Source organism: Eurypyga helias, unplaced genomic scaffold (genome assembly GCF_000690775.1).
Source record: "Eurypyga helias isolate BGI_N326 unplaced genomic scaffold, ASM69077v1 scaffold7270, whole genome shotgun sequence".
In the NCBI taxonomy this organism is placed as follows: Eukaryota; Metazoa; Chordata; class Aves; order Eurypygiformes; family Eurypygidae; genus Eurypyga; species Eurypyga helias.
In genome coordinates, this window is record NW_010223730.1 from 61884 (window position 1) to 76346 (window position 14463).

General features: G+C 34.7%; 1 protein-coding gene across 1 annotated transcript in view; it reads right to left on the bottom strand.

Moving 5' to 3' along the window:
- Positions 1-14463, bottom strand: part of LOC104503148 (tolloid-like protein 1) — a gene marked incomplete at its 5' end in the record, with an annotated part of 75003 nt that overhangs the window by 56700 nt on the left and 3840 nt on the right. Inside the window, 3 exons of the mRNA XM_010150108.1 lie at positions 9617-9734; positions 11754-11906; positions 14144-14224. Of these exons, the coding sequence (XP_010148410.1) occupies positions 9617-9734; positions 11754-11906; positions 14144-14224 (352 nt within the window). The remainder of the gene's footprint in view (positions 1-9616; positions 9735-11753; positions 11907-14143; positions 14225-14463) is intronic.

The window sequence follows — 14463 nt, forward strand, 5'->3', positions numbered from 1 at the left end:
CACATGTATGGTTTGATTTTTTTATTCAAGGTCTTCCTTAAAAGATGCTGTGATCAACAGAATTGTAACTTGTGGTCCTGTATCTCAGAATGACACAGGAACTTCATTTCACCCAAAGAATCAATAAAAATAAAGTTGACTGGAAGTACCATCTCACCCATGCACATCACTGCGTTCTTGCCCTTGCACACTCAATAATGAATAAGAAAAGGTAAGGTTTCTTCCGTGTCATATTTCTGCTGTGTGTCTTGACAGCATTTACCAGGCTCTTGGTCACTCAGTTCTGATAAGTTTCCTTTATTGTGATATGGAAAGTCACCCTACTTCATCAGTTCCATCTACAAAGGATTCAGGAATTATGCAAGTGAAATAGTAGTCCTTTAAAAGATTCACTTAGCATGCAGCTGAAAAAATATCCCGAATGACATCTGGAATCCTGTGATGCCACTGTGCATCTCTCCTCATATTCTATTTCTCTGGCTATGGGAGATATACAATGTCATTTGCAACAACAGTATATTAGGTAGTTGAACACTCTGGTTATGTGCAAACTTTTTTATTTCTCCCCCTCCTATCTTCTTGTAATAGAAACCCTAGTCACAGAAAGTCCTAATTTCACAAGCAAAAACCCAACACAAACAACTCCCAGAAAACACACTTAGAGACTGCTCTCATGTTTCATTCCTGTTCCACTGCACTTCCATGATTCCAATGTAAACTTATGGAACAGAGATGCCCTTTTCAGCATTCATACTGTCAGCATTTATGTGAGATGTCTGCTTTTTGGTTAGGGGGGGAAAAAAACACAAACAAACAAACCCCACAAACCAAAAAACACCAAAACCAAAACACACAAACCACCAAACCTCTGCTGACTATGCTAGCAAAAGGAGAGAAAGGAGAATAAAGCAAATCCTACCAAAATGGAAGACAATTTCAGGTTTCATAAATTGATTCCTTGTCACCTCTGAAGCTCTTAAATATTTCAAAAGAGCATTATGTTTCCTAACAAAAGCCTGTTTTCCCATCTCTGCTCTTTAAATTCTGCAGTCTGTCAGGTGGAATGGAATTGTAAAGGGCAGATCACCTCTACCTCCACACTCTCCCTCCTCCTCTTTCTTTTTAAAAAACATGGTTTCTGATGCAACATCTATATATCAGAATATATTTGGTCCTTGAGGAGGTTGATGCTAGACTGGAAAACAATCCTATCCTTCTTATGCCCCTGTGAACAATGAAGGAAGAACACCTATGGGAGTAATACTGATTGCGGATAAAATTCTACAGACGACATTTACTTTTTTGTCCTTTTCAGGTTTTTGTGGTGACAAGACACCTTTTACTTTGGTCAGTGGGCTGGTCAGTTAGTCTTAGTGGGTCTCCATCGATTTTTGTTAGTCTAATACAACTAGAATTTTAAAATATGAATATTAGAAAAGTACAGCCACTGCATTTTAGTTCATAATCTGTTCTTAATAAGCATATATGGGTTTTGCACTAATTGTTAAAATCAAGGATAAGGCATACCAAAAAATGATAGTAGTATCTTAAAATTATAAAGGTCACACAAATTTCTTTATAGAGGAAAATAGTACTACAACAGCCCAGGAGGGTTGTATCAAGAATTTTGAAGCTATCTTGAAAATACTGTTGGGTAAATTACTGTTCACATGATAATCATTCCTTGTTCTGTCAACTGCTTCTCAAGTATTCCTACCCTCAAATTAAGTTAACTCTTTTCTTCATGCTTTAGATAGTTCCAAGAATAGCTATGAATCACCTTTTTATGTCAAAGCCCTGAATGAGGCTCAGTACTTCAGCTAGAGTTTTGCAACTTCATGTTTAATTAATTTCTTAAGGTGTCTTCCCTTCATAGCTCTCTTCAAGTCAGGTAAATAAAAACAATGGCAATTTAGACTCCCTGCTATAATTCCTTGCCATTGTCAATGTTGCAGGTTTATGTGTTATTGTTCCTCACCACAGTAAAAGAAAATAAAGAACACCTGTGTATTTTTCTGTCTATTTCCTTAACTTATATAAAATATACTAACACAAAATAACTACTTAAAATACTTATGATATAGAAATATTATTACATTATTGTATAAATATTGTTATGTTATTATATGCTATATTATTTATACTGTTAATATATTGTATATTATTATATTAATATTAGCACATTATTATATTGTATTGTATTATTAACTCATATAAATAATTGTAATGGAAAAACTACCTTAAGATGTGCCCTAAAAACACAGCATAGGTGATAAAAAGAAGCAACAGATAATAGAAATAGAACTAAAATAATATTAAAATTTAAATAAAATGTAGAGTACTTACACTATTTTATGTCATGGTTCCAGTGGATTTCACCTTTACACCTGACACTCTGACATGATTTTGCTTAATATGTTTCAGACTGCATGTTTGCAAAATAAATGTTATGGCTACAAGTGAATATGTAAACATTATTTAAGCAGTACAGATATTTTCAATATCATTTTTACTCAGGTTTTTATCTTTCACTAGTCACTCAAGTATATGAATTTGTTTCTACTGGGGAATAAGGAAATTACCATAGTTCAAACTTTCTTTTCTTCACTTGTGCTTGCCCTGGGGCGAAAAGTGTTTAGAACCTTAAGGTTTTGGTTTTTTATTTGTTTGGTTTGGGATTTTTTGCTGTTGGTTTGGGTTTTGAATAGAAATTATATAGAAAATATAATAGAAATCCAATTCACCATCATAGGCAGTTGCATTACGTACACCGAATAAATTTGTCAAACACAGTTCCTAGTTCCCAGACTTCAAATCATTTAGAAAACATTGTTCCTTATCTTTGAATGCTTTGAAGTAAGGACTGAAATGTGGCATTTGCCTTGGCAGCCTGCAGGAAACCATGGTAGAAAACATTAGAATCAATCCCATTAAGTAATCCACATTTTGTGAAAGCATGTCACCATTTCCATAGTAGGTGAACTTAATGAATTAGGTCTTCCTAACTATGGTAAGGTCATGTACATAATTTTGGTAATTATGCTATACTGACCTTAACTTGTGCAAAGGTATAAAATGCACTGAAAATGCTCAAAGGTTATTTTAAAAATAGAAAAACATACAATGAATGCAATCTGTGAAAATTCACATTACAGACTACTAAAGATGGATACACTGATTCTTGCATAATTTGGGTTGGAAGAAACCTCTGGAGGTTTCCAGTTCAACTGTCTGCTCCAAGCAGGGTCAGGTATGAAGTCAGACCAGGGTTTCTCTAGTCTTTATCCACTTGGGTCTTGAAAACTTCCAAGGATGGAGAAAGGAGACATGGGGTTTTCATTTATTTATTCTCTGTATCGAGGCTGACTCTCTTTCTTCATCTTATGCCTGCTGTCTTGCATTCTCTCACCAAGCACCACTATGTACCACCAAGTACCACCAAACCTACCTAGTTTTCCATTCATTTATGATCATGCAAAATACACCTTGTAATTTAATCTGTAATTCAAAACGTTTACAGTCTGAATGCAAGACATGACAGCAGTGCAAGAAATTGATGAAAAAAAAGCTTGGATAACCATGCAGAATTATGAAAAGGCAGAACAAATCCTTTCATTTAAAACAGTTTAAACATTTTGGCTGAGTCTTCATGTTTCACTGTGTGGAAACTCTATAGAAAAAAATTGCAATGCAGAACTAAAGAACAATCAATAATCATAGCTTAAAACAAGAAAATAGGTTATTAAGACTGTAGGTTGCAGACTATTTAATACAATTTCAATAATTTTAACATGCTTATATTATTGACTTCATGTACATTATATGCTTCAACTAGCAAAGGCATATTTGGTGGCTTTAAAATTTCCATAGATTTTCAATATAGTTTTTGCACAATGATATTTTAAAGACAAATAAATAAAAAGGAAAAAATTTTAAAAAAGAAGAAAATTATTCGAAATAGTATCCTCTACAATGTCTCCAGCTCTTCTTATACTGACAGTATTCACAGCAAGGTCAAAAGGATAAAGCAAGAATTTAACTATAATCTGACACTTGTCCTTTTTACTTCATTTGGACTGAAGGAGGGTTTAACCTTTTAAGGTTGTGCACTGTAACTTGGGAAAGGTCAGGAAATAGCTGTGCAAGATTAGCAGAACAACTAAATGGCTAGTATAACACTAAATTATTAATACAAATTGGTTTTATAAGAAAATATGTTAAATAAATACCTAATTAACTAATTTACTGAATATGATTAACAATAACAATAGTTGATTGTTTCTCAAAAACAGAGGTGCTTAATATCCATCCTGAAAGTCTTTATTGGTATTTCATAGGTTAGATAGAGTTTTAGGGGTTTTCAAAAAATATTTGACATTTAATTATTATAGTCATAAAAACCAAGAGAATTTGGGTATTGTCAAATGTGTATAGTGACTTTAGGTTCCTCATCTGACACATCTGAATGATATTTTCTCTTCAGAAGGAAAAAAATTAACCGCAATCTTTTCAGTAGTACTCCTCTAGGTTGCCTAACACTGAACATTTGAAACCCAACACACTAAGAATTATTTTTTAAAGTTGGCTTGCTCCTAAAAACAAGCAGCCAGATGAGAATGGTAATTCCTTTATGCTGGTTACTTGACAGATTTCAAGTACTTCTCAGAAAATATAAACAGATTTATTGAGTGTTTCTTTACAAGCCAAAGAAAATTAGAATTAACACCAAATCTTAACATAGCAGCAGTGCACACCTATAGAGGGTCATTAGTATTTGCTAGATTGAGTGTCATGTCAAGCACACCAGATTCATCCAATTAAGCTACAAGATTCTGAATGTTTCAACAATTGCACTGAGTCAAAGGGTAAGGAAAACTAAGATAAATAAATAAATTTGTGTGGGAAATTAATTTGCAATATCATGAGTTTGACCTCAGGTATGTTTGGCAATAGGCCATGACCCCTCTGTTCTGTATGAGCACTTGTCATGCCCTTAAATTGAGTCAGCTGGTAGCTTTTAAAGCTTGTCAGCTCTTTAATCTTTATTGCACCAGACAGCAGTTGGAGACAGTAACTATTTATGAATCTCTAATTCCATTTAATCAGTGTAGCTGATCAATGATGGTGAGCAAAGAGAAACAAATGACAGAGAGAAAGTGAAATGACTTGAACAATACACTCATTCTTTTAAGTAATACAGCTACTGTCAAAAATGTTCTTAAACTAATGTGAAGAAAGAGAGAATCAGGTGGGATCTATGTTACACTTTTTAAAAAGCTGCACTCTACAGAATGTGATAATATAAAAATCCTCATAGATCACACATCAGCTAGCCGTGGCACTAGATGTATGAAGTTGTGGACAAAAAGCTGCAGAACTTCATAAGCGTACGAGGACAGCATATCATCACAAAGCAAGAGAAAGAAGTTCACAAAGTTCATTAGTGAAATCTCACTCAAGAAACAGAGCTTTTCTTCTTGGTGGAAAAACACCTCCTTCAATCACAAATATAACTCATTCTGTACGAAGAAAATATTGGCTATGACCTGGCTTGATGAATTTGCTTATTATCAGGGATCAATACAGGTGTAATTACCAAATGTTCTTATTCACTCTCCTAAGAGGACCTGTGGCAACAGCAGAGGTGGCTACTCCTTCTCCAGCTCAATGGAGACAACCATGCCAATATTATAAAGAATGGCCAATTGAGTCCCTTCCTCAGTTAACAGCTTCCTATCCCAGTGTATTACCATAAATCACTCCTCATTCAACTTATGTTGATGTACTGTGGTTTAGATCATGGCAGCTGGTGACCTGCATCTTGGTCATACGCATCCTGCAGGCCATGCTACAACCAGCAGAGAAACTGTGTCAGCTGCTGTGGGCAGGAAGAGTGCCAGCTGCTAGAGTTACCTGCCACCTGAGAGCATGAGTCAGCCCTAATGTCACAGATTATGTAGTACAACTCTGAATTTCTTCTCATTCCATAAAAGTGAGCACCTTTTCTAACCTGTGATCCTTCTTAAAGCTCAAGAATGTTCCAAAAGTGTACCTTGTGCAGTGTATTCACTTGTTTCATCAATTTTAAGAACCTGCCTTTAATGTCTATTTAATATACTAGCAAGTTCAAAAAACATTAAAACATTCAGAAGCTGTTCAGTCTACAATGTTTGGAGAAGCACATGAAAGAGATCTGATTTTCCTGTATCCCAGACAGCTTTGTCAAATACCCACACAGAAGGATACAACAGTGATTGTAATACGTCATCTGAAGTTTGTCATAAAAAGTACTTAAGTCTTCAGGTGGAGAACAAAAACTGACACGAAGTCAGATCAAAGGCAAGATGAGATGCCAGAATAATATGACTAATTGTTCTTTTTTTGTCTCACTCGCTTGATCTTGTTCTCAGTAATATTTATTAAGAGCATGTGACTGGAGGCCATTCCAGTTTGCTGACCTCTTTTTTGGCTTTGCATAGAGAGTGGCTGTGTATTCAGGCACTTTCTATCTCATAGGAAGAAACATAAGAAGAGAGAATAAGTAGTAAACAAAGAGTGCTCTGAACCTGTTTACAGATTAGAGCTTTATTTGCCCTAATCAACTAGCTGCATAAATATTTGCTGTAATAGATACTAATGCCAATGTACACTGCTTTGGTAGAAGTATCATAAACATCAGTATCTTAGTATTTTATTCTTATTCTCACATCTGCAGCTAATGGGCACAAATGAGTAATTATAAAATTTCAAACTGCTAAGTTAGTGCTTCGTCTGTACTAAGAAACAATCTTGCAATAATTAATTTCTCAAAATCAGGTTAAATAAACAAGATTTGATGACAAATAAATATAATTTAAGAGACAAAATTATTGTGATGGGAAGGAGGGATCCATCTGTAAAGCTTTTGACATTTTTCCATACAAGCTGCCCATAAGCAAACTAGAGAAACATGATGTAAAGGTGGGTATAAAGACGGTTGGAATATTATATGAAGTGAATATAGAGAAGATGCCGTTTAAACTTGCCGTCTGAAAAAAGACTGCTAAATACCATGAAGACAAACCTGTATTTGATAACAACTTTAACAGATTAGAGAAGACACCTGAAAAGGGAGATATGGCATTATTTGGTGTCCTGAGGTGTGCAAAACATTCTGGAAACAGTGATGGGGTATCAGGGCTGTAGAAAGAATTCTGGCTGTTATTGACATCCCAACTGACCATGAGTTGAATGTAGCAGCTATTGAGAAACAAGGAGGCATCCTGCTTAGGTACCTAAGTGAAAAGAGAAACTCCAAGATAGATGAATTACCTCTAGCACTGACTCAACAGAAGTAATGATTCATCTGGACAAACTCGCCCTAGTTTTGGGTCCTCAATTTAAAGAAATATGTGGACTAGTTAAAAAGTATCCTAAAGAGAATAACAAGGCGATCAAAGGCCTAGGAAACTTGACTTACCAGGAAAGATTAAATTAATTAGGCATTTGCTAGCCTAAAAGAAAATAGAACTGAGGGTAGGTATACTAACAGTCTCAAAGTATATAATAGATTCTTTCAAAAAAGAAAGAGGGATTATTTATTTCCTATGGCCATAGTGAGCAGGGAAATAAGTTAATGTACTTTAATTGCAGCAAGAAATATTTGGTTTAGCTATGATCAAAAATACTGCCCCTGACTTCCTACATTTCTTATTAAAGATACTGAAGCAACACATTTCCTAGCAGGCTGTGAAGTATTCATTTCTGCAAGCTTTTACAAACAAGTTAGGCAAGCATATTTCAACAATAACTTAAGTATAGCTGTTTCTGTCTTAAGAATACCCTAGACATCTTTCTAAGATCCCTTGCAGTCATATGGGTCTATGACAATCAAAACTTATCTCTGCTGATATATAAACTCTCAACTTCAGGAAGCTCATGTATCTCGAATAACCAGCTGCTATATTTCAAATACGCATTTTTCATCAGTGTCCTTCTGGCGTAAGTTTCCCATGAACTGCTGCAAGATGTAATGCATTATGCTCCTTCAAAATATCCTTAATGTTTATAAAGGCTCAATAACACTCCACTTGCTAGTGTGCTAATGCTGTCATCTGAGACATTTGTAGATATTGCCACCTGAACTTCCACATATATGACTGTATCCACTTTCTGTTTCATTAAATGTGTTATGTTTGGACTGCATGGTTTTGGGGCAGGGTTTATCATTTAGCTTTTAATTTGAATGGTGCTAAGTACAATAATGTTTCCCTCATCTGTGAATATTAGTTCCATGGTACCGCAAACAATAATGACACAATGTGCTAACAAACCAACACAGCAGGGTGCTCTGGGAAAGAACTGAGATTAATTTCAATGCAACTGGCCATGTAGCAGAAAGTGTTTGCAAATGGTTTGGTGTCACTTTTGTCTGGGCTCTTACCATGGAAGATCCTGCACCAGCACTGTATATCGGTGGTCAGTGCACAGTGGTTCCCATTCACCCAGGGAAGATATGGTTTTATTTATCTGGCTCTTCCCCAAATGGCTTGTGAATTCAGGACCCGTAAAAATCTAATTCAACTGCCTCTTTTGTTTAGCCTGCTTTTTCATCACTGGTGGACTGTTCATAGCCACACTTTTCCTTGTTTTTATTTTAAACTTGTTACAGTCTTTGTAAATTATTTGTAATTTGTAAAATACCCATGAATAAAACATTAACTGTAAAGGTTAATTTTATGGGCTATAATTAAGTATCTTCAGGATCATTCCTACAATGTGAGGTCCCAAAACTTCTTTTCACAACCCTGTCCCATAAAAATTCAAAAGTAGGCATGATCAGGGAGTCAGCAAGACAGAGAACTGTTCACTGTGGAGCCTACAACTCCAAAAGAAGGTGATTATCAGTACAGGTAGTGAGCACTTTCCTTGGAAAATGAACATGGTGTACTCAGGAAGTTCACTGACTACTATATAAAATTAAGAATTCTGAGTGGAATAAATAACAAACATAGCTGACTGAGGTATTTGTGAGCAGAAATATCTGAAAATGGAACACAGTGATTAACGGAAAGCTGCATTAATAAGTAATAAAACTTTTTTTTTTAATTTTTTTTTTTTACTTTTACACATCAGTGACACAGAAGAAAGGGTCTGCAAAAATGTCACGAATTTGGTGGTTAAACAAATCTGGGCAAGGACAACCTAACAACAGAAGAGTTAAATTCCATTTAACAACAATTAAGCTGGAAAAGGAATATGGGATAGATGCCCATACATAATTCAGCAGTAAACATGTGACCTGGAGAAAGCTAAGAATAAACAAATGATAAGCCTGAAATATCTTTAGAACAATACATATAAATATTAAAAGCATGACAAAGCCAAATATAAAAGCCTCATATGTATGTATATATAGCAAGATCATTTTATCTAGAAATAGACAAGAAGCATAACTTCAAGAAGTTACTATACATACTGCTTTCAATAAACCTAAAGCTAAGCAGAATACGTCTCTTAAATGCAGTAACTGTCTATTCATTCTCCTGTAACGTATATATTCACTTATAACTGCAAAGCTGACAAACATGGCCGAACACTGAAAGCACAATAACTGTTACCATACATACACACTTACCCACATGGTCTGTATGTAAATACAATATAACTTTCTTCATCGCTTCGTTCAATAAACGTAACACATGTGTACTTTTCCCAGTGCCGCATAGCCTGCTTGAACATGGCGCGCTGGGTGCCTGGAAGAATAATTGTATGAGATGAAATAAAATACTTTTCTAACTGCATCTTGATCGTTAAAATCAGATTTCAATACTAGGAATATAGGCCTGGAAGGAGTCACTGGACCATGAAGTCCTGTGTCCCAGCAGTCCCATGTACTGCCAGACACCCATTAAAGGGCTAGTCAGACTATCAACTCATCATATCTGCCTGTAAGGGGACCGATATTGCTTGACACAGCCTAGGAAACATAAAAGCTGCAGTAAAAAGCACAGCTATGTTGCACCAGGGGAAGACAGAGGAAGAAATAGAGTGTTGTGTATGTGCCTGCACTAGCATAATATATGCTAAGCAATTTCCCAGAAGAAATAATCAAGTGAACCACATGGAAAGGGGCTGGGGGGGCGGAAGAATTAAAAAAAAAAAAAAAAAAACAAAAAAAAAAGAGTAACTCTACAGCGTTGACATCTGGAGACCAATTTAAGATAAAGCATCAAATACCAGTCAAGGCATTTGAGTTTAATAATGATGTCTTGAACAGGGCCGAGTCTACACTTTGCATCAAAATCTTTCAGAAATCAAATGATCCACCAAAAGGGGAAAATTCTTAACTTGGTATAATACTAAGCATAACTAGATATTTGTTTTAAAAATGAGAAACATTCTGAAATATCCAAAACTATATTCCAGGTGAAGAAGCAGCCAGGCCAGTTCTCACTACAGAACATAAAACCAACTAATACACAGTATTTCAGAGAGTATAGCAATGTAACTTCCTTGACGAGACAAAAGACAAGGCTTATTAACTTAGAAGCAGTGTCTGAAAATATAGCTGTATTGCTTCTGAGGTGGAAATCCACAAAGAATAGGACTATTTGGCATTAATTTGCTAGCAGAAATGCATCCATCTTGCAGACTTTTGCAAAGATGCATGTTATAGGACAGGAAAACTTCAAAAAATTCAAAACAAGGAACTTTTTAACCTTAAAGACAACAAAACCTCAAGGTTCATAAAAATAGCAAGTTCAAATCATGCCAGGATCCTGAAAATTAAAGGTTATTTCATTCCATCTTGCCCTTTTCTTTTATCTTTAAGCAATGTTTGCCAAGCTTTAGAATTTATCTTTCATTATGAAAAAGGTAAAATTTTTAACTTAATATGATTTCATTGTTTACTACCATTTCTTCAGAAGATGGCAATCCTAAAGCAAAGGTCACATTTCATATAGTACTATGTAAATACCCAAACTAAACGTTTGACTAGCTGTCAGTTTGAAAAGAATGACTCTGGTTTCTCCATATACTTATGCAAACAATGTGTGAGCATTTGCATGTTTCTTTCTATTCCTTGTATTTTTGTGCACAATAAATAAGAGGTTATTACGTATATTTGCGCATCCATCTTTGCTTTTCTCTCTCCCTTTTTGTTTTAAATTGCCTCATACATCCATTGATATTTATCCATTTACACTTTTCAGGGATAACAGATGTTCTAAACTTTTTCTACAGATTTTTGCTAAAACTTTTATGTATTTTGAAGTCAGTCTTTCTTCTTGTCAGATATATTTTCTGTGTGTACCCATCTGAAAACCAAACTATTTGGGTCAGTTTGTTGAATGAAACTGGTTTAGCAGAATATGTCACACCAGTCAAATTAGTTATATTCTTGTGCTAAGTATCCTGCATTTTATAAAAAAAAAAAACCAAACCCAAACAGATTTTGTGACATTTTGTTACTTAGGCTTTTGAACATAAACATGCAACAAGAAATATTAAGAAAAAAAAAAGAGCCTTCACTTTCTTCTTTCTTCTTCACTTTATAAAACAGAGTTATATATTTTTATTATGTAGCTTGCCTTTGGGAACATTTTTTTTTTTAAACATGACTAATATTTTCAGAACAGATGTACTTCCAGTCTGATCCAACAGAAACCTTTCTACTGACTTCCAATGTATGACTTTACTTTAGGAAACAAAAAAAAAAGGGCAATTAAAAAAATCATATTCCTTCTCCCCATACAAAGCACAAAGCTTACCAGTGAAATTTCCACCTATTACATATGGAATGACACCCCCAGGCCATATTCTTTCTGTTCGTGATGTAGCAGCTCTGGGAAATCGGTTTTTCTCATTTTTCCCTGAGAATTTTACAGTAGTTCTTCCTTTAGATGTATTATTTTGCTCAAAGCCTGTAATGATAATTAAAATACTGAATGAAATCACGTACACACACGAGAATCATTTTCCACCAGGTCAAAGTCAGACTATTTCTTTATGCCCTTTAAAAGTAGGACATTGCTGTTATGCAACAGTCTATCATTACTTAGCTTTCGGAGAAATGTTTGAAATGAAGAGTCTAAATCTTCATTTTTCAAACACAGTACAAATTTGCAAATATATTTATCAACTTGAATGCACATTGCATAATTTCATCTGAGTCTTCTCATTTAATAATAAATAAAAATTTTTAAAGTCACACTCCTCAGGCATTTTTTGTTAAATAAATTTCATTCTTCCAGCAGAGTTAGAAAGATGTTGTAATCAGGGCATTCACTGTCCATTGAATTTTTACTGCAATATCTGGTAAATACAAAAGCATGACTATCCTTTAAGCACTGGACACAAAGAATCCATAAAATATTAGACTGGCTTTTATTATCAGGAATTACAAGGAAAAAATAGATACATTATTTTCCAAAGTTGAATATACACATGGAAAAAGTCAGAGAGGGTCATTTCTCCCTGCAATCTCAATCACTTGTAACATTACCAGTAGATAATTTTTCAGATGAAAATGTGACTTTCATTTTAATAGTAACCCTACAAAACTTCAGGATGCAAATATAGGTTTTTCATAAATAAGCTTTTGGAACCCTATGGATAGCTATTACTCATGGCTGGAATTTCTCTACAAGACCAAAACATACCTATTATTTTCAGATATATTACTACATTCATCCCATTACAGGCAAATCTTTCCCAAATCAGCTGAAACTTACTGTGACAAGAGGATAAGGATAGTTAGACAAGGACTTACACACCATAACAAGTGCTTCTTCTGAAGCAGTTTATAAGTTAGTGTGTACAGCAGTGCAGCTGATTAAAATGGATCACTTGAAAGGTGGTCAACAAATTCTACTCAGTGGGGTGGAAGACTTATGTCTCAGTGAAGAGTAAACATTCCCTCTGTGAGTATTCCCTGTGATACCAGTTCCAGCTAAGTGTTAATGGCTAGGTCAGAATCAGGTAGGATTCCAGGGCAGCATCATGGTATGGTATCTTGGAATAGCCCCAGGGCTGGGAGAGCAGCAGAAGGAAGAAAGGGAAGAAGCTAGAGGACAAGGCAGGAAGAAAGCTCCTGATACACAGGAAGAAACACTTGCCTTTCTAACAACTAACGTGTAACTTAAATTATACATGGAATGATATAGAAAATTTGTAGTTTAAAAAAACAACCACTTAGGTAAAGCAAATAATTTGTCCTTTAAATAAGTGTGTAAATGAGAATTACATAACAGTCTACAGCACAGGTAAAAACTTCAGAGAAAAAAATATTGCCACACTTAATATGCAGTCATTACTGAACCACAAAGTAATGTAGATATTTTACCACTCAAAATTCTTTTTATCGACTTTCTTTTGAACTAGAAGTAAGAAATTTATGCCTAATTGCATGCAAAAGATTACAAGTTTTTATGGAATACTAAAATTATAATTCTCTTATAAAAAATGAAGATTATATGCCAAAGGACATCTGCAAAGGCAGCTACTGTGTTCTAGTTCATCTTACAAGACAGGTAGTGATGCATTTAGACATAATGGGGTGTGACTGCAATGGAGTTTCACATATTTTTCTTTTTGAGGTTGAAGTTTCATGACACTGAAGTGACATCTCCTTGCATCACATACGGTGAGCAAACAAACAGTAGTAATGTGGATTCCACTAATACAGCCTGCTGAATTAAACTATGTTTACACTGACAAGAATATGATTAGTATAAAAATGTGTTTGTTCAGCATTACAAAGATAAATGCTTCAAACACTGTATGAATCATCAGAATACCTCAACTTGACCAAGAAAAAAGCCCATATAAAATTACCAGTTATGCAGCATAACCTACCTGTACTGTAAAGGTATTGTATTGATATCAGTGATAACTTAACACAGCCATGCAGATAAAAAAAAATAAATCAGGGAATTTTTAATATGAGATTTAAAAGAACATGTTTTAGCTTCCAGATTTGATGCTGGAAATAGACCTCTAATGCAACAAAGAGCTAATCTCTTCTACTATTCTTGTACTATTTACTTTACAGTTTGTTTATGCCAATAGTAATAGAGAAAGGTTTTTAAGTGCTAAAGTACTATTATCATTAATGTTTATTATACATCAGGCAACCTGTTAATTGAAACAGTGAAAATACCTGAGCCAAAACTTCTTATCCTGTCTATAAGCTGATAGAGGGCACCTCGTTTTTTTGACATCCCATGCTCTCCAAAGCCACCTTAAAAAGAAAATCAAAAAAAGGGGTTTATACAGAAGTTAAAATATGGAATCTTACAACTACAGCAATGATATAGCCTGCACAGAATAGAAAATACCCCGTAAAACCTGCAATGCCTCTTAAAAGAAGGTTAACATTCTTCAATGACTCGCATACAAATTCTTCAAGTATCCTTGACAATGAAACAAAACCACATTTTTAGCTGAAAAATTTTCTAATATGCATTCCAGAATGTAAGC